We start from the raw sequence: 21,597 nt of genomic DNA, 5'->3' as shown, positions 1-21,597 counted from the left end.
ATATTCCTTTACAATAACCAACAAGAAATAAATAACTTTTAAATATACCCGAAATAACATTTACTAATAGGTAATAATAGGTAACAATAAACAACCGCGATCTTAATGTCCATGTCCAACTAATTACTAAGTGATTTAAATACTTTGGCATGTGTGTCCCTTATACAATGTGTCCCGACACCGGTGTCCGATCCTTTAATGTCATGATCTATGGCATATTTTATCGACAAATTGGCTCTCAAATTTTTTCTCTCTCTCACGGTTGTAAAATGGCAGCCATTTTAGTTTTTCCTAGGCTTTCACACTAATCTGACCAGTACTTCTCATGTAAATATCCTATGAAGATAAAAAAGGTCTCATTTGATAGCTAAACTTGTGGACTACGCTTACACAGGCAATATGTTATAAATTTCGTGGAATCAAACATAGAAAAACCAAAGTTTAAGAAAAAAAATTGTGCATTTTTTAAGTAATGGCTTTTTGTGAAAAATCTAGCACATTAAACTGGTTCTTTTTTATTTTAAGAAAATAGAGGAGGTTTTCATCTTAAATAAATTCTTTACTTCAATGCTCTAAGTCAGATAGTTTAGAAGTTATAACGACTTTCCTATGAAGTATAGGTCAGATTAGTATGAATTCAGAGATTTTTTTTTTCAAAAGTTGGAGAAAAAAAATTTGAACTCATGATTTATGGCATACTTAAGTGACAAATTGGCTTTCAAATATTTTTTTTCTCCAACTTTTGAAAAATATATTTTTTCTCTGGCTTCATACTAATCAGACCTATACTTCATAGGAAAATCGTTATAACTTCTAAACTATCTGACTTAGAGCATTGAAGTAAAGAATTTATTTAAAATGAAAACCTCCTCTATTTTTTTTTAAATAAAAAGGAACCGGTTCAATGTGCTAGATTTTTAACAAAAAGTCATTAATTAAAAAATGCACAATTTTTTTTCTTAAACTTTGGTTTTTCTATGTTTGATTCCACGAAATTTATAACATATTGCCTGCTTACGCATAGTCCACAAGTTTAGCTATCAAATGAGACCTTTTTTTATCTTCATAGGATATTTACATGAGAAGTACTGGTCAGATTAGTGTGAACGCCCGAGAAAAACTAAAATGGCTGCCATTTTACAACCGTGAGAGAGAGAAAAAATTTGAGAGCAAATTTGTCGATAAAATATGCCATAGATCATGACATTAAAGGATCGGACACCGGTGTCGGGACACATTGTATAAAGTTTACTATGAGAGTAGAGGCGCTGAAAGAGCAATTTATTGTGGGCAAGCGCCCGAGCGTCATGAATTTCCCCATACAAAAGTTAAAAAGAGTAATTCTTTCAGTGCTGCTACTTTCACAGTAAACTCTGTACATGAGACTCATACACAATACACATCCTAAAGTATTATCACTTGTGACACCTTGTATGTTAAGGGAGTATACGTGTATAACATTAATCTATGGCTAGTGATCGGAAGGAGTCAATTTCCACAACGGGCGCGGGCGCTGACTTTTTGTTCTTCTTGGTCTGCGCTACCCACAGGTTTTCGTTATTCAGTAGTTCCCTGAAAACAAAAGTTACATTATGTGGACAGAGTAGACAGAACTAAGGAGTACCTCGACTTCAAACAAACGGGCGAATATACGCGAGTTACGCGAGAGTGTCACTTTCAACATGTTTCACAATGCTGACTAAGGGCCGGGACACATAAACACGACACGACGTCGTGTCGTACCACGATGCGGCGTCGTTTCACAATGCGATGTCGCGTCGTGGGAATCTACGACGAGCATCGTAAAAACTACGTCGCGACATCGTAACGTGCCATGATACCACGACGTCGCGTCGTAGAAACTCACGATGCGTCATCTTTGATTTTTGAATAGCAACTGTGGCACTGACACGGCAACGACACTGCGACGTCGCATTGTGAAACGACGCCGCATCGTGGTACGATACGACGTTGTAATTATTATTGGCCGTGTTCGTCGGCGTAGTTTTTAGCGCATTCGCTGCAAAAACTAGTTATTGCGCATGTCCAAATCATGTCATGCCATGGCAACGACAACTGTTTACGACTTGACATTTAACCCAATTGCAATTTGTTGGTGGCGTTGCAATGAACAAACCAGTGGGAGAGCCATGCTTCGGCACGAATGGGCCGGCTCGACCGGAGAAATACCACGCTCTCACAGAAAACCGGCGTGAAATAGCGCTTGCGCTTTGTTTCACCGAGTGAGTGAGTTTACCGGAGGCCCAATCCCCTACCCTATTCCCTTCACTACCTTCCCATATTCCCTTCCCTTCCCATCCCCACCCTCCCCTGTTACCCTATTCCCTCTTAAAAGGCCGGCAACGCACCTGCATCTCTTCATATGCTACGAGTGTCCATGGGTGACGGAAGTTGCTTTCCATCAGGTGACCCGTTTGCTCGTTTGCCCTCTTATTTCATTAAAAAAAAAACAATTAAATTTTTAAATTTTTCCAAATGATCCATATCCATATTTTCCAAAATAAAATAATCAAACACTATCATAGTGTTAAATAAATTATTTGTGAGGCTGTTAGACAATTAAGGCTTATGTATTTAATACGTTAGTAACATAGAATATCATTGGTATTTAAGTTTAGCTTTTATTATTTTAATCATGTATAAACAATTATGACGTTATTTACGACTTGAGCTTGACCAGCAACTTGTTATGGCGTTGCCATGACATCTTTTGGACATGCGCAATAAAAGGTTTGTCCAAAAATACGCCGACGAACACGGCCATTATTGTATAGTTATTCAATTTGAAATGTATTTTATTTTATATGAAGCTTATAATATATTTCTTCAATTGACAATTGAAATTATATATAAAATTCTTTGTAAGATAATGATGTAGGTATTAATTAATTTTACTTATACAGTGTAAACTCCATGTAACGTCACTCTATTTAACGACAAACTCTCTAAAGCGTCGAAATCAATTAACTTTGGTTGGTTTAGCTTGTATACCATACAATGGTACACTCTACATAACATCACACACACTCTCAATAACGTCAGCATTACAACAATTGAACAATAAAAAGTACCTTTTAAATTAGTAAAAACTGCGCAGCTGTGTACGTTTTTTTGTCGCATTGTTATCCTAGTCCGCAGTAAACTCAACTTTCGGCATCATGCATAACAGAACTTTTTAAGAAATTAGTCCTTTTGTTTACAAATTGAGATTGATTGCACGTGTAGGCTGTATTAGACCCTAGTCCCTAACTAATAATAAGTAGTCATGGATTATTAATATCTATTCGTTATCATAATATTCTCAGATATACATAAATCTTCAAACTGTAAATACGGTTAGTAAAAGAAAATCACTGTATAATGACAAAAAAGTATTGATTTTTCTTCTCTCCATTTAACGACAACTCCATATAACGTCATAAAATGCACGGTCCCTTCAGTGTCGTTATATAGAGTTTACACTGTATATTTAATTTAATTGCACGCCATTGTTATGGCAGAATGTTAGAACTATAAGTAGTGAATGTCTTTATTGCCAGAATGTTGTTGATATAAAGATATCAACAACATTCTGGCAATAAAGACATTTGAATTTGAATGTACTGCGTATAGAAGTTGATTCATAGGAAAATGGCGGGCCTACGTTATTTGTTTGCTTTATGTCAAATCCAGCCAATAGATTTCAACTAAGGGTAAATTCAGTCTGCAACGTGACGCATAGATGCATTTCTTTTGTTATTAAACTGAAGACAGATTTAAATTGCGTGAGACGTCTTGCAAATCTGTCAAATCCATTCTAATTTAGAAACGCACCTACGTGTCACGTTGGGGTCTGAATTAAGAGAGCGACTAACCCCAAAAATCAAACATCGTCCTTCTCTTCACACTCACGCCCGTCTTTCATATGCCAGGTGAACAAGAACGACGCGGATTCATCACCAAATTAGTTTTTTCTCAATAACTCGATAAATATACAACATTTTAAAAATCCGCTAGGTCGATCTCTCAATGATAGAATTTTATACAATGTGTTAAAATATTAACTTAGTTCAATGCACGGTTTTGGCAATAAATGAAAGATTCGTGGAAATTAGATGCATCTTTGTGATTTTTTTCTATCGAGAAAATTTTAAGATATCGTATTTTTGTTCAGATCGAATTCTCGGAAATATAATGTAGTATCTAATTTTAGAAAATGAAACAATTCGGGGCTTATTTTCAAGTATAAAAATGAATTATAAAACCGACACTTTAGGGTTAGTCGCCCCCTTAATCCTTAAACATTAAATTGACGTTACTCGACCATACGACGTAGGTCCGTCAACTGCCTATGGAATCAATTTCTTCGATGCTCGTATTCGCTCCCCCTAATTTAATTGGTTCACATTGCAACGATGCGTTATAGCGTCGATGCAATACGATGTATTTTTAAATCGTCTTTGTAAAATTGACGTTTACTTTTTACTCTTACCTATTCTTCTCCAGACGTTTCATAGCGTCAGCCATGAGGACCTTCATAGCTGGTAGAGTACCACCGTAGTCCTCTGGCAGCTCATCCTTGTTGAAGAATTTAAACAGCGAATCCGAGTTCGGCTGGTGGAAATGGATCTGAAAGTATATTAATTATTATTAGTTTTTTTTTTATGAGATGAGGGGGCAAACGAGCAAACGGGTCACCTGATGGAAAGCAACTTCCGTCGCCCATGGACACTCGTAGCATCAGAAGAGCTGCAGGTGCGTTGCCATTTAAGAGGGAATAGGGTAGGGAAGGGAAGGGAATAGGGTAGGGGATTGGGCCTCCGGTAAACTCACTCACTCGGCGAAACACAGCGCAAGCGCTGTTTCACGCCGGTTTCCGGTGAGAACGTGGTATTTCTCCGGTCGAGCCTGCCCATTAGTGCCGAAGCATGGCTCTCCCACGTATAATCTAACTGAATAATTGCACTAAAGAATGTAATTTTTGTAATTAAATATTTATAATTTACTAGACGTTGCCCGTGAAAGTACATTTTCTATCAATGTTAGAGCTTGTCTGACTTAAACCCCTCCTTAAATTTTTCATTTGTATCAACTATTGAAGTGGTGGGGCGCGTCATTTCAAATTAGAAGAGCTCTACCACGCTTTTATTACGATACATACAGCTTGGGCTGTATGTATGGGGTCCCATCAGCTGCATGTTATTGTTACAGAATCTTTGAGCACGATTTTTACCTATCTCCAGTAGTCTAACTAATTCGAAACTTTGCATACGTATTAAGAGCCAATGACAATGCAATAATTTGTTAAAATAAAACAAAAAATAAGCGTTTCTTTTTTTTACTATCATTTAAATTGTGTGTTGGGTCTTTGAAATCTGCAATAAACACATTTTATTTTTTATTTCCGTGACAAAAACCATTACATCTTGGGACTCAAAGTATCATTATATCAAATTCGTTCGGAGTTGAGGAAATGGAAAGACAAACACTTGATTTTTTTAGCAAGACACTATGGCTTTAATGCCTAAGAGTAGCGGGGTTTCAGGGTAATTACATGGCAATTCATTCATTCATTTCATTTCATTCATTCATTCATTCAAACTCCTTTCATAATGAATATAAAATAGTCTTACCAAGTCAATAATTTCCTTGTTCAGTAGCGATTTGAATACAGTGAATAGCTTGTCCATTATTGACGAGCTGTTAACGAAGTGTATGTGTTTCAGTCTGATTGGCATTGCTTCCTGAAAATTAAAAAAAATATCTATATATTAATACGTGAGAGAAAAACTTTGTAACTCTTTTTACGAAAAATAGGGTAACGTAGGTGCATGAAATTTCTCACAGTTATAGTTTATATGGTGAAGGAGTGCATCGAGCTAATATTATTTTAAAATTATGCTTTTATCATATATATTTTTAACAAATAAAACGTTACACACACTACGACACTACTACTAGGAAAAATGACAGATTTTTGAGTGACAAGCCTATACATACGAATTATACTCTTTTATTTATGGTTGAAGCTGTTGACAACAAGTTGACAAATTGAAAATAGATAATTGTTTTTTTTATTTAATTTTAGATACTATTAGACAATGATTAAACGGCCAGTCTGAGATCAGCTGAGTCCCAGAGACAATAATTGAAAAAAACTATGATGAAGTCAATATTTTTTACAAAATATAGGTAGTAGTCCTAATGTCGTTGCAAGGTCGAATTTCGACCATTGGGCGATCTCTAGTATATTTAAAAGCGCCTTAGGGTCACTTCTCACTTTTGAAATAGCAAAATAGCAAAAAAAAAAAATAAGTTCTATGAGGGTTTGCGACAATTCATTTGTGTGTTGTGACTTAGATGAAGGTCCGCAAAGTGTTTGCAAAAACTGCAAATAAGAATGTTTTCTACTATTTCCTCTCTACTACCATTCGAAGCAAGGGACTTTCGTGTCAATAAGAGTTCTCAATATTTCATTTGATGGGGAACTATGTAGGATCTTTTGTCTCGAAACAGGATTAAATTTATTTTCAGTTGGTACAGATATAACTCGAACTTATCACCCTACCTGTTGATATTTCGACAGCTTCTTCGCAATCGACATATTCAGTTTCGTCAGCATCTTGATTCCTATATCCTTAACGTCCATAACCACGATATCGTTCTCGTAGAATTGAGTCTCCTCGTCCAGCAGCCAGGAGTCAGTGGTGAGGAAGAAGAGTTTGGCGTCTGTGAGGTAGTCGTAGTTTTCTAGGCCAGGGTCGTTGAGCTGCCATATCCAGACGCGCCGGTTGCCGGAGATCGTGATGCACGCTAGATTCCTGTAACGTAATAACTTATTAAAGAAAGAAAAAACTTGGAACCCGTCTGAATGTAACATTAATCGTCATGACATACTTTTATGCTCTTAAGTCTAATGGGCTAGGCCACAACACTGCGTTGTGGCGACGTATCGCAAAAACAACATTGCACCGATGCGATATCGCAACGCAACAATATTATCGGATGCAACCATTGTACGATAAGACGCAGCACTCTTTACGATGCGCTTGTCGCATTGGAAATTTCCACGATGTGTTCTGCAGCGTCGTAGATTTTTACGTTGCGACGCTGCAACGCAATGTTTTGAGCTGGCTCTAATTAACGGCTTGAAATATAATGCGGGCTAAAGTAATATGTTTATACACTATTTTTATGTACAAGTAAAACTTAAGAATATTGTATATAAACATAACCCTCTTTCTAGCTCAGTCGGCTGCAAAAATGTATGGGTCGTAGATTCTCTATATTTTCATGTCAGTATCCTTACTTTGATGCGCCGCGACAGTTTAGAATTTCCCTGAGGTCTAAATGTGTTAATTCTAGTAAATCAAATAATTATACACAATGTACAAAAATATTATCCTTAAATGTATTTTTCCTATTATCAGGTAGTTTTTTATATATTTTGCCAAGGCCGTGGCCTCAGCGAAACCCGGACATGCGCCGTCATAATATTATAGTCGACCTTACTCTTGAAATACAAACACCTTTTGATATACAAGATCTCCTCTATCCCGTTTACAGTTATTTTACCTTTAAAATCACCTTTTTTCCTACAACATAAGGAAATACATTATTCATGTAACCCCGGAGCAAACTAAAACGAAAAATAAATTGTATTTTCCATCAATTTCTTTTGTGTAGCCAGATCCTTTCAAAGGATTTCAATTAATGTAAATATTTAATTATTTTATATTAAAGTTGATATTTGCGGCATAAATTAATGTCAATTCAAATTGCTGTCTGTGAGAATCAAGTATTTGTCTATTATTAGGGAAATACCTATTTAGTCAAATTAATTATAGAACTAAGGAATATTTCATATCAATCAGGTTTTTATAAGCTAGACACTACGTTTTTCAACTATTTATTAATCTGTGATTTACGATATTATACCGGTACGAAAGATAATGCTTACAATGTTATTACTATAAAAACGCTAAGCAAAATGTTAAATTAGATGTGTGTTCGTTGTTAATTAATTTTTAGTTAATTATTATGATTTTCCCTCCCGATTTTGTATTTATGAAAGCTTAGTATAAAAAATAATCTTTAATAACCTTCTAAATAACGTTTAACTTTAAGCTACGCAAGAAGTCCTAAGCTGTTTTCTTTCACTCTTCCAGCTCACTTTATTTGGATTTATTAAAGAAATCCAAGGGCAATATCCATGGGCGTACCCAGGTTCTGGGCCAGGGGGGGGCAAATTACCCAGGTTCTGGGCCAGGGGGGGGGGGGGGCAAATTACGCAGATTCTGGGCCAGGGGGGGGCAAATCAGATTTTTTATAAGCTAGGTGTTTATAGAGAATAAAAAATTAATAATTTTTAGTTGTATTGCAAACAAATTGCAAAAATTCGTTATTTTTATATATGAAAGTACTAGATAATATACTTAGTAGGGACGTCAACATGATCCCCCCCCCCCCTCGGTACGCCCATGGAAATATCTAAACTCTAACGTTAGAACTGTCATATTGCTTCGTTTTTTTTGTGTTACAATATTAGCGAGAACGTAGACATAAATTAAACGTAGCATGACAAATTAACGGAGCAATGTGGCCAAAACTTTTACATATTAGCATAATGTGTTTCATACTGACACAGTTTTGATGAACTTGGCCATGTGGGGGGAGAAGGGGTCTCTGTCGGCCAGTATCTCGGGGGAGTTCCCTCGTATCGTGAAGAACAGCTCCGCCGCCTTCTTCGCCTTCTCCATGTTGAAGTAGCAGCTGTGCGCGAACCGGTATAAAATGTTGTCCGCTGGAAAATATTAGAGGTAAAAGGTAAATAAAAACCAGGTAAACTAACATAAAGCTCGTTTTTGACAGGGCTTATCTATTCATTAGCTCTTTTGATTGGCTTACGTCAAACAGTAAACCAATCAAACAAGCTAAACTCGTGAAAGATAAACTTGTGTCAGAAAACCTCAGGACTTGGCATCAGTTGTGAAATTGTACACGTGACAGTTTGAAAAACTTCGTACGACTTCGCGATATATGTTTATTTTTTAAATAAGGGGGCAAACGAGCAAACGGGGTACCGCCCGGCCGGCCTTTTAAAGGGGAATAGGGTAATAGGGGAGGGTAGGGATGAGAAGGGAAGGGAAAAGGGGAGGGTAGGGAAGGGAATAGGGTAGGGGATCGGGCCTCCGGTAAACTCACTCACTCGGCGAAACACAGCGCAAGCGCTGTTTCACGCCGGTTTTCTGTGAGAATTTCTCCGGTCAAGCCGGCTCATTCGTGCCGAAGCATGGCTCTTCCACGTTAATTTTTTTTAACTAAGTTTTAAAACATATTATCGCTAAGTCGAACGAAGTGCTTTGCGATGTATGGTGTTTGCGATGCTTTGTCGGAATTAGAAAATTTTCGATATCGAAATCGAAAGCAAGTTGTTTATAAGTTATAATTTGGCCTGGCCATTTAACCGAAACTTTTTCGTTTTCGCTTCGTTATAGAATCGCCGATCGAAATGTATGGAATTGACATAAGACGAGTCGAACGTCAACGTCATATTAACGAACGCATAAGTCAATTCCATACATTTCCATCGGCGATTCTATAACGAAGCGAAAACGTAAGGATTTTGTAGTGTCATTTTGACGATGAAGTTCAAAAATCAAAATATATATAAAGGTTTTTGACTCAGCAGTTAAGGTTTTTTTTGTAAAGCATTTGGTATTGTCCAGTGCTGCTTATGATATTAATTAGTATTGTCTAGTGCTGCTATATGATAATATTATGATTTTTGTGCTGTAAAACTGATGGTGTTATTATTTATTCAGATGCATATTATTATATGCATCCGAATAATAACACCATCAGTAGCAACGAATGACGAAAAATGAATCTAAACAACGTAAAATTAAACATAAATAACACGATTTTATATTATTTTTTTCGAAAAAAAAATGTTAAAATGCAAAATCTACGTTAAAATACATAAAAAATGCACTTACAAACATCTTTAGGTAAATGTGCCTGTGAGTTGAGCCAGTCCCGCATCTCCTTCACGTACAGAGCGTAGTCTTCGGACGGCATTTTGTCTAAAAAAAATAATCTAATATAAACGTTCGGTGGATTATGACGGCTCCCGACCGGGACGAATTAAAAAAAAAAAGGATTATGACGGTAGCGAAAAGTCATGAGACTTCGATTGGCATTTTATCAGTCATGGAGTGGGGCCTATACAATCAATATCTTATATGTAGTTTAATTTTTAGGGTTCCGTACCCAAAGGGAAAAAGGCATCCTATTACTAAGACTTCGTTGTCTGTCTGTCTGTCTGTCTGTCTCCAGGCTGTAACTCAGAGAGTTAACATTTTCACAGACTATGTAGGTATATCTGTTTCCGCGATAACAACAAATACTAAAAACAAAATAAAATTAATATTTAAGGGGGATTCCCATACAACAAATGCGATTTTTTGCCCTTTTTTAAAACACAATTTTTGGCCTAATTTTGCTCAATAATAGTACGGAACCCTACGTGCGCCAGTCCGACTCGCACTTGGCCGATTATTAACTCTAAAATGCTTTCGGTGGGTAAGCTCGCACGGGGACACGCCAGAGCCGGATTTACATTTTTAATGAGTGTAGGCCATTTTATTTCCACCGCCCCATGTAGGAAATCTGCACGACCCTTGGACGCTGCCACCCCCTCAAATAATGCCCCTAAGTCGCGACTCGCGGCCTATACGGCCTATTTATAAATCCAGGGCAGGTACACGCTATTGGATTTTGGTAGATGACTGATGTCTGTCTGATCAGACGGGTCAATAATGCAGGCAGATTGCAATCAGACAATGATACTATATTGGCAACTATTGTAGGTTATTGGTAGACATACGCCGATTACCTTCTCTAGTTTTGCCGAGCCTTTTTAAAAATGCACATCCTATACTTAATCCCCATTTCGAAATAACCGTAGTTTTCTACATTCAAAATTTAGTCAATTAATTAAAGCATAAGTAAGTATTTATATTATATAGTTGTTATATACTTTATCAACTGCGATAAGAATCATTGTCATTAATCAAATTCGATACCAATTGAAATCACACTTATTAGCCAACCTATTATTAGATATCTGTAATGATAATATAATATGGTGTTAGTTTTCATAAACGAATTGCATAATTATTAAGATTCTCATAATTTCTCTATTTTCTCTGATAAGAGTTATAGTAGATACCTTTTTACCTAATCATAATAATATATTATGTTATGAGAACTAGCCAAGTCGGTCCTTGGGCAGTGGGCTTCTTTAAATTTATATTATGTCCTGAGAAAGAGAAACTGAACATAAGGGGTGGTGTGAACTTTACTGATTTCAGTTTTTTCTTTAAATAAACTTGGCTCTTATGTTTTTGGTGATATTTAGGTACTGAATTGGTAGATATATTGAATGGTTACATAACGGTAATTATTGTTAATGTCAAAATATTCATTAAATTAAATTTTATTAATTACCAAATCTTTTTGATTGTGGCCCTGAGACAATTTTTAGACACAGTTAATTATCCATACTAAATACCTCAGAACAGGAAAATAAGGAATTACTTCTAAAATCTGTGCTAAATAGTATTGAATATAGGGGAAATTACTATCGCAGTTTTATTAGTAAAACCCTACGAATAATAAAAACTAAGGAATCGTAACTCCCATACTATTACCGTTTTAAATTTGGTTCCTTTTGATCTGTCATGTAACGTCAGCTCAAGGTCACCTAAATATTGCAAATGTATTGAAATGGTACACTTTTTTGACAAGTATTGTGGAGCATGTTTTTGACGGAGTTACTTTTCCTTAGTTTTATTATTCGTAGGTTTCTTCTAACCTAACCCTTACAAGATCAAGCATAGCCTTTTTAATTTGTAACACTTTTTCCCCTGTTAGTCTATATTATGCTAATGTAGATTTGTGTAAGTCCGCGACGAACGGTGTTTTGTTTTGTGACCCACTTTCACGCTACATAGACAAGGTATTGTTGAACACTACTTGTATGTTGAATTTAATGTTACAAGCATTTACAACCTTTAACTAACAGCTTCTTAACAGGGTGACTAACCCCAAAAATCAAACATCGTCCTTCTCTCTTCACACTCACGCCCGTCTTTCATATGCCAGGTGAAAAAGAACGACGCGGATTCATCGCCAAATTAGTTTTTTCTCAATAACTCGATAAATATACAACATTTTAAAAATCCGCTAGGTCGATCTCTCAATGATAGAATTTTATACAATGTGTTAAAATATTAACTTAGTTCAATGCACGGTTATGGCAATAAATGAAAAATTCGTGAAAATTAGATGCATCTTTGTGATTTTTTTCTATCGAGAAAATTTTAAGATATCGTGTTTTTGCTCAGATCGAATTCTCGGAAATATAATGTAGTATCTAATTTTAGAAAATGAAACATTCGGGGCTTATTTTCAAGTATAAAAATGAATTATAAAATCGACACTTTTGGGTTAGTCGCCCCCTTAAGGTACCATGTCATATCAGAAAGGTAGTCTATGTACTATGTACTTGGTACCATAAGATCATTTTGGTACCTACTTCCTAAGCTACATGTGTTCAAACGTGTACTGATAAAAATGTACTATTTGAGAAATTATTTATATCAAGCAGATTGCGGACTATAATGTTATAGTTCGGGCTATGTCAATGCCTACGTAATAGTGATCGTGAGTAACAATGACTTGATATAACCCGACCAAATAAAGTAGGTCTGCCATCAGTCTGTGAATATTTTTTTCTGATTGAACAAATTTTTTAAAAATCATTTTACGAGTAATCCTTGACAGATATACCTACTATAGAATATGGTGTATAGACTAACTTCTATAGATCTTATAAATATTGTTCTCTGATATATTATAATACCCCATGGGATCTCATAATGTCTAATGTAGAACAATCCTCACTTATATTATAAATGCGAAAACGTCTATCTATCTGTCACCTCTTCACGTTGATTTTGATGAAATTTAGTATGGACATCCTTTGAGTCCCGGGAAAGGCCATAGGATACTTCTTGTATTGAAAAAATGTACCATGTAACCAGGGGCTAGAGAAATGAAAAAAAAGTACGTGTAATATCTATAGCTGTCTCCCTTACCTCAAGCCTATACCGCAGAACGCGATAGAGACAACTGCAGAAAATCCAGAAAATCAACGATTCGTTGTCTCCTGATTCCTTCTCCAAAACTTAACCGATTTAAGTACTTTTTTCATTAAAGATTAAAAAAAAGGATTGAGCTGTGTTCCTATGTTTTGCTTTTTTGTATAATCTAGCCAAATCTGTTTTCTGGACGTTTGAACACAGCGGAAAATCTGGCCATTTTTTTTGGGTTTTTGAACGTTCATATCTTATTTAATAGTTAAATTATGAAAAAAAAGAAAACATTGTATTAGTGGCCGTAGATATTTAGGAAAAAAATTATAATTCTACTAGCATTATCCAGGGAGGAAACAGGGGACAACATTTGTATGGAAAAAAAGGCGGTGTGGAATCCTCTTAACGAATTTCTGCACAACGGAATTGTGGGCTGGAACTAGTTTAATAATAATAAAAATATTTGTCCTATGATTCTATTCATTAATAGCATAGCGACCCCATGGGATCTAATAATAAAGAACAATATGTAATAAATGTTTGAAGGTCTACTGCGTCTGTTATGGAGTTGACGGTTTTGATGTAACCACGTCGGTAACAAATTATAGTCTACGGATATGTGGTTTCGGTTTTGTAATGGGACCTGATGATGATGTATATACCTATATAATTGGAATCTCGGAATCTGCTCCAACGATTTTCATGAAATTTAGTATATATAGGGGGTTTCGGGGGCGATAAATCGATCTAGCTAGGAATCATTTTTAGAAAATGTCATTTTATTCGTGTTTTATCGAATACTGAGCAAAGCTCGGTCAAATAGCTAGTTATTTATTATTAGAGGTCATAGGGCCTCACTTGACCCTATATTGATGTGAAAAGATTGTGTGCTTATTTGTCTTTTATTCCGACATTAAGTAATGTACCAATTATTGTTCGTGATCCCGCCAAAACTTCTTGATCTCTTAAAAATTTCAGGCTGGCTGTGTTGTATTTCTCCGGTCGAGCTGGCCCATTCGTGCCAAAGCATGGCTCTCCCACGTATCATAATGTGTAAAATCAAAATATAAAAATAAAAATTGCTTTTAAAATCGATCAGAACAAAGCGATTGCGGTTTGTATGGCGACGACCGGTTATTGTAACAAATTAGTCACACGGTTTTATTCTTAAAACTGGTACCTAAACATTTGAGTTTTTAAGTAATCATTAGAATACACAGTACATATTATATAAGTATACAATAAAAAAAACTAAATAGGAGCATATAATATAATTTTAAACAAAGTGCATGTGAAAATTTTTTAGGTATAAAATTGTAGTGTGATGCCCAAATTATTTAAATATAATTAATATACTGATAAATTGTAATAAGAATGAGTTAAAAATGTTGCGTTACAATTTCTTTTATTGCACGGAAACCGTACATTTTTCCGGGATGAAAAGTATCCTAAGTCATTTCCTGAAACTGAAAATATCTCAAAATCGGTTCAGTGCAGCGGTTTGGTCGTGAATAGGTACAAGACAGACAGACACATTTTACATTTATGATATTAAGTATATTATGGATACGATTAATGTCTCTACTAAGTTTCACTTCAATGACTCGCAAAGCATTGTAGCAGTATAAGCTTTGTCAATATTGATAACTCCTACGAGTTGGTACAATAAGCCAGATAACGGTACAATGAACCAACTTTTAACAACCTCATTTTTTCCTCTTTAGTTCTTCGGCCCTTGGTAATATTGAGTAATATTGAGCCTTGGTAATAAGTATTGTATTCAAATAAATAAACGTTTAGGGACCTATCCGACAGAGAGCGGTCACGCGCGTGTGCAAGCATTATGTCTGTTTGTTACCTCTTCACGCCCAAACCGCTAAACCGATATTGCTAAAATTTAGTAAAGGGATACTTCAAGTCCTGGGAAAGGACATAGGGTACTTTTTATCCCGGAAAAAAGTACGGTTTCCGCTAACATTTGCGCAACGGAATTGCGGGTGTCGTCTAGCTACTTATAATATTGTCGATATACATTATACAGAAACACAGGATCTGTCGGCGATCTTGCATATTCTCGTCTACAAAACATAGCTAATAGTTTAACGAATACCTTATTAATTGGTATATAGCTATAGTTATTAAGGGTATTTTTTTTGCAAGAATTAGGTGAGCTAAAAATGTTCAAATTATGATAATTAAAATACCTATAAATTATAATACTTATAAATTATAATGAGAAAACACATTTTTTGTCTAGCTTTTTAAATTGGTATTTTGAAACAAAATAGCTTGTTTTAAATATTCTCCAAATAACACCGAAACAGGAAATATATTATGTTTTTAATAAGAAACAAGTGCGAGTCGAATTCGCGCACGTAGGGTTCCGTAATATCTTTACAACTCTAAAGCAGTGAAGATAATCATTGTGTTACGTTGGTACCTTCCTTCTATATTATTTACGAGGTATTGCCCACGGCTCCGCTCGCGTTAAGAAGTATTATTATATACAAACTTTCATCCCCTATCTGAACCCCTTGGGGTTGGAATTTATCAAAATCCTTTCTTAGCGGATGTCTGCGTCATAACATCTACCTGCATGCCAAATTTCAGCCCGATCCGTCCAGTGGTTTAGGCTGTGCGTTGATGTCTATGTCACTATGTCAATCAGTCAGTCAGTCACCTTTGAGTTTTATATATTATATAGATTGTTATCTTGAATTTATAATTATTTTTGATGCTCGAGTGGTAACAGAAATATAACTTCTCTAAAAATCTCTAAAAACAGGCCAGTTATCTCGCGGGCTACCGCGAAGTGCTAAGCCAAAGGGTTTCTTAATAAGACTTTTTTAAATTAGGGTACGAAACCCTAAAAAACTGTATCTTATTCACAACTGGTTATTAAAACAAGAATAATTTAAAGAATGACGTCGTTGGTAAACATTTGCATTTTAATGTCTCTGCATTTGTGTATCTACAGAAAAAAATGTAATAATTGTTTATAAAAATGTATAAGTGAATTGTGAATCCAACGTTATAAATTATAGCTTAAAATAAAGAGTTACTTTAACTAAGATAAAATTAATAAAAATATTTACCATTCTCAAGGCATCAGGGGGGTGAGCCAAGATCTTTTTTTTATCGCTTCTTTATATAATCGCCGATCAAAATGTATGGAATTGCCATAAGACGAGTCAAACGTCAACGTCATATTAACGAACGCTTATGACGTCTATTCCATACATTTTGATCGGCGAATCGTTATAACGAAAAAGTCTTGGCTAAATGACCAAGTCTTTTCAAATATAGAGTTCGCTGACTTTCTTTCTCATTGACTTTAAATGACTTTCAAAGCTATTCAACATTTAGATACATGTAAAATAGCTTTTAAAGGTACAAGTGAATAAGTTGAATGGATTGTTATTTACTTGATACGTAAAATAATTTTTATTTCGTGGTTGGTTTCGCTACTTTTAAAAGCTTATTATTTCAATCATGAATCATAACAGTCTGTACTCTTACTAGTCAATTAAGATGGAAACTCGGAAACAGATAAATATTAAGTCAATATGTATAAAGGATTACTATTCATGTACGGAACTGCGCATAGTTAGACAAAACACACTTGACCGGTTTGTATTTCCCAAAACAAGTCAACTTCCGTGAGACTAGTATTACGGTAAACCTGCTTATAAAATCAAGGTAGACTACGACACAATTAAACAATTTTTCCGAATTTCTAAAGCAGGTTATAACTTACATTTAATATGAAGGAGAAATATAAAAAAATATTTCAAATGAACATGGCACGCGAAATCTTAAACCATACGTACGCTATAACTCATGTTTTTGCCAAATATAATAATAATTATTTATTATCCTTCATTTTTCAAATAAAAAACGAGCAGAAACTTATCTTGAATTTTTTGTTGTCTACTAATAATAATAATAAATAATAATGCATGTTATAAATTCAGTATATTATAGTCTGTCAGTCTATTACTTCTGCAAGCTAAAACCGTTGAAATAATGCCCTAGAAGTTACATAAAAGAGTACGACAATTCTCGGGTCCAGGTGTTTGTAGTTAATCCTTACCGAAACAGCTGCTAGCTGCTGGACTGATAATGTTAAAATTTTGTGTGCTTATCGGCTAGGTCTGAGAATCAATCAGCCAACAGTTATTTTTCATATTATTCAGTATAACAACGTTTGTCAGGTTAGCTATAGCCTTTAATGTTATGTAGAGTCAAAACTTCAAATATATTGTTTGTCGAGTTCCAAGATAATATTATGAGTTGAGATTGGTTCTGCATGTTTCGGACTATAAATAGGTTTAACCTTGAGAGCCCAGGTATTGCGTTATACACCTTGCAAAATAAATACCATGTACAAACTACAATTTTGCAAATATAGGCAAATGTTTTACTCTGTCTAGATTTCATTTGTTATATTTCCTAAAATATCATAGTTTTTTTAATAATATTTTTTGTAACCTTATTTACTATGAAAATAGCAGCAATGACAGAGTACCTTTAGAGTTCCGTATCCAAAAGGTAAAAACGGGACCCTTTTACTAAGACTTCGTTGTCTGTCCGTCTGTCTGTCTGTGTGTCTCCGGCTGTATGTCAAAAACCGCTATAGCTCAATGCTATAGCTGGACTTCTGAAATTTACACAGATTGTGTATATATCTGTTGCCGCTATAACAAGAAAAACAATGACAACAGCTAGGCCCTTGAAACTTTCACAAAATCCTTAATTATATTTGTGATTTAATAATTACTAATAAAATTAAAATAAAATAAATATTTCAGGGGGGCTCCCATACACAATTTTTTTGCCTATTTTGCTCTATAACGGTTTAACCCTTCCTGCGCGAGTTTGACTCGCACTTCGCCGATTTTTTTAGCTTTTGTATAGGAAAATCCCATATTGCCCATACAATTTTTTTTCTTTCAGCGCTACTACTTTCACAGAGAACTCTATATAAGGGACACATAGTACACTCCCTAAAGTATTATCACTTAGTTTTGTTACACCCTGTATACTGCCAATTATTATTATAACTATCTCTGTAGTCGGTGTAAAGCTTTTTAGGTAATTTAGATGTAAATAAAACCAATTTGTATTGCGTTGCAACCAATTTGGATGTTACTTTCTAAATAACAGGAAAAATTAGAACTGTTAGTATAACAAAACATCGTGTCTACAGCCAATAAACTTAATTAACTTTCGACTGATAAGTGTTAACAGATAACGTACTTAATGCTATTATTGCGATAACATATTTTGGTAGTAAACAATAAATATCTATTAATATATAAAGGATTTAGATCCTAATGTAATGAGATGAAAATGAATTCAAACTTAAAAGAAATACAGGCCCGACGGACGTTGTGTACACATCAGAAGCGTAGCGTGCTTTGGCCCCTTCCTTGGCCCCCGTATAAAAAATATAAAGGGGCCCTAAGGTATGGTTGCCTTTTTTAACTTTAAGAAATGGTGAGTTATTAGTAATTTTGCCCCCGTGGCCCGGGGGCCTCGTATAATTGATACGGCATATATTACGGCGGTAGCAACGCCACTGAGTAAAATTCTGAAAGCTTTTACAATCTAGATCATAAAATTGATTAAAAAACATTAGTTAACCGAATTGTGAACCTAACCATTTACGAATCCAGCCAGTTATAGGAGAGCCTATAGCCAGTAACACATAAAAATAAACTATACTTTATACTAACTGTATTAAGAGCATAGAAATATTAGTAGTACTATTTCGACCTTCAAACTCTTATTGTAACTACTAACTGTACTATCAACAGCACAAATTGATATCAAAGCCGGCATTGTTGATTGTTCAGAAGTAGGAAATACAATCATAAAACACTGCTCTAACATTGGCACACTTCACAATACCATAGTCACTCGATAAACTGGTTTAAAAACACCAAAATGGTCCCATCACGTATCCCAAATACTTTTAGCAGTAGTAAGAATTCACCAAACTATTGGGATTTGGACAAATACAAGACGCTACAAGATGTATTCGGGAGTATTTTAAAGCTTATATTTGAGACCAATTTGCTCTACATTTTGCAGTCTTAAGTGGTAATAAAACTTTTAAACATAATGATTAACTCAACCTAAAGTGTTATTAATTACGTTTATTATACTACGTTTGATGCACAACATAATATAATATTATATTGATTAGATTGTTTAATAATAACACTTACTGTACAAATTCGTATCACAAAGTTCACGACACTTTAATATCTCACAACACGTCAAAATGCTATGGCGAGTCAGCCAGTACTGAGCGATAAGCGATTGGTTATAAATTTAGGGCTGGCACTCCTCAAATAATATTACCAGATATAAGAGAACAACTGTATAGGAACTTAGTAATATTCACGTAGTAGCTATTTAGTAATATGTGGTATAACCATGTTAAATAACGTAATAGTATTATGATTGTTAAGTAATTAAAATGATAATAATTGCTATCTTATTATTTATTTTCAAGTGTATAAATATTTTAAGATTATATTTTTAACTAAGAAGGAAAACTATATATATAATTAAACATTTCATAAAAAATCCTTGATTCCTTATTATGTTAAGACCCAATTTCACCAACCTCTGTTTGTTAAATCCTAACAAGGCATTACTTAACGGACCTTGGAAAATTAAACAGACTGTTAAAATACTTATGTCCCACAGTAAAAATTTAACAGCGGATTAGTTAATGCAATGTTAAGTGAATAACATTCAATTCGTTCGTTCTTGTTATAAGGCGACGAAATTGCAATGTATAAGTTTAATACGACATGTTGGCTGCAATGTGTCATTTTCACCTTATTCGTATAATACGTCATCTGGTAGATAATGCGACCAAATTAAAATATCTCTGATCGCATACATTTGTTACACTACAATAGTTCTTTTTAATGTACCAGGTTAATAATTATGATCTGTCAAAGCTGAAAACATTAATCATGATACAAACTTTTATTTACTTCTTTCGGTTTGGTAATTTTGATACAAGTCAGTGTATTTGCAATGTCAAGGAAAATCCGAGGGCTGATTTTTTGACAAAATGAAAATAAATAATTATGCATAACATGAAAAATAATAAATAATATGTAATTTATGTGGCGAAGTATGGCGGAAACACTCAAAAGTCAAAACATATTCTTTTATTGATATTGGATATTTTCATTGACAGTTTTTGTTTTGACTATTATAACGGCCTGTTATATATTTAACGGACCTCCCCAGCAGGAATTAAAATTTAACACCGTGTTAGGCGATTTGACATGACAGTAGCGTATGGTGGAACGCTCGATAGCTCTAACAGGCCGTTAACTGATTTAACAAGCCATTATTTATTTAACATTGCTTGATGAAACTGGGTCTAAGACTTATAATTGCGTTCTACCAAAAAGTAATTATACTACAGGTGGCATCCCTAAATTCTCAACACAGATGACAAAATATGAATTCGTCATCTATACTAATATTATAAAGCGGAAAAGTTTGTTTGTTTGTTTAAACTTTGAACACGCTAATCTCAGGAACCACTGGTCCGATTTGAAAAATTCTTTCAGTATTAGATAGCCCATTTATCGAGGAAGGCTACAGGCTATATTTTATGACACTTAGATTAATAGCAGCGAAGAAATATAGGAAAATGTGGAAAAACGGGAGGAGAATTATTTGAAAGGGCTTATTTGAACGCGCCAATCTCAAGAACTAAGGTCAATGTGTCGAAGTCCGGCATACTTTTCTCGAATTAAAGTTTAACATACTTTATTCACTTGAGATTCGCTTTTTAAAGTAACTTGTGTAATTGGAAATTATAGGCTATGTATTAATTAGACCTATAATGATCTAAAAATAGTCGTAATTGCAGTACTTTTTTATTAACGTGTTATTTTTTTTAAACTCGGCGTGTAGACGGACTTCCCTTACAGTTTGAGGTAAGTCCGTCTAGTACCAATATAGCCCTAACCTGTGAAGTAATATGCATGGCAACGGTTTCTAGCAGAGCCGCAAAACGGCCATTCAAATATGTGTTTAAGGTGTCGGTAATAAGGTTCGCATTCCAGAGAAAATTCATTTTATAACATTTTAAGGCAAGTCTTCAATATCGTAAGTCTAAGTGGTTGCAAACATTTTTTGAAAAATTAAACACTAAGGTTAAACATAAAATAATGTTTATTACAAATTCAAAATTATTAGTGCCGGCAAAATCAACAACTTTGCTTCATTATTATTCATGGGATAAGCCATTTTTCAACATACTCCCCTACTTAATTTTGATTTGATTATTGTTTATTGATAATATTATGTCTACTTAGTACCCAATGTTTAGTTCACGTGGCAGATTGGGGCCATGCACGCGAAAGTTACGCGTGTTTACCATTATTTTTTTCGC

The 21,597-nt window shown here is 34.7% G+C and overlaps 1 protein-coding gene across 1 annotated transcript; it reads right to left on the bottom strand.

Moving 5' to 3' along the window:
- Positions 1-1,378: 1,378 nt before the first annotated feature.
- Positions 1,379-21,189, bottom strand: LOC121734463 (alpha-tocopherol transfer protein-like). Its single transcript, XM_042125076.1, has 8 exons — positions 21,172-21,189; positions 19,394-19,472; positions 9,999-10,085; positions 8,644-8,803; positions 6,569-6,821; positions 5,634-5,744; positions 4,493-4,629; positions 1,379-1,572 (listed from the first exon to the last, which is right to left on the bottom strand). Exons 1-8 carry the CDS (start codon positions 21,187-21,189, stop codon positions 1,461-1,463), a joined length of 957 nt encoding a protein of 318 aa, XP_041981010.1. The 3' UTR covers positions 1,379-1,460.
- Positions 21,190-21,597: the final 408 nt, after the last annotated feature.

This window comes from Aricia agestis, chromosome 15 (genome assembly GCF_905147365.1).
Source record: "Aricia agestis chromosome 15, ilAriAges1.1, whole genome shotgun sequence".
Classification (NCBI taxonomy): domain Eukaryota; kingdom Metazoa; phylum Arthropoda; class Insecta; order Lepidoptera; family Lycaenidae; genus Aricia; species Aricia agestis.
This window is presented reverse-complemented; position numbering and strand designations above follow the sequence as displayed.

What these genes read in the sequence shown, in the direction of transcription:
- LOC121734463 (XM_042125076.1), bottom strand. An exon ending in GCCAAGTTCATCAAAACTGT is followed by an intron (nt 6,822 to 8,643) that starts GTCAGTATGAAA and finishes ATTACGTTACAG; the next exon opens with GAATCTAGCGTGCATCACGA. An exon ending in AAACGTCTGGAGAAGAATAG is followed by an intron (nt 1,573 to 4,492) that starts GTAAGAGTAAAA and finishes TTTTGTTTTCAG; the next exon opens with GGAACTACTGAATAACGAAA.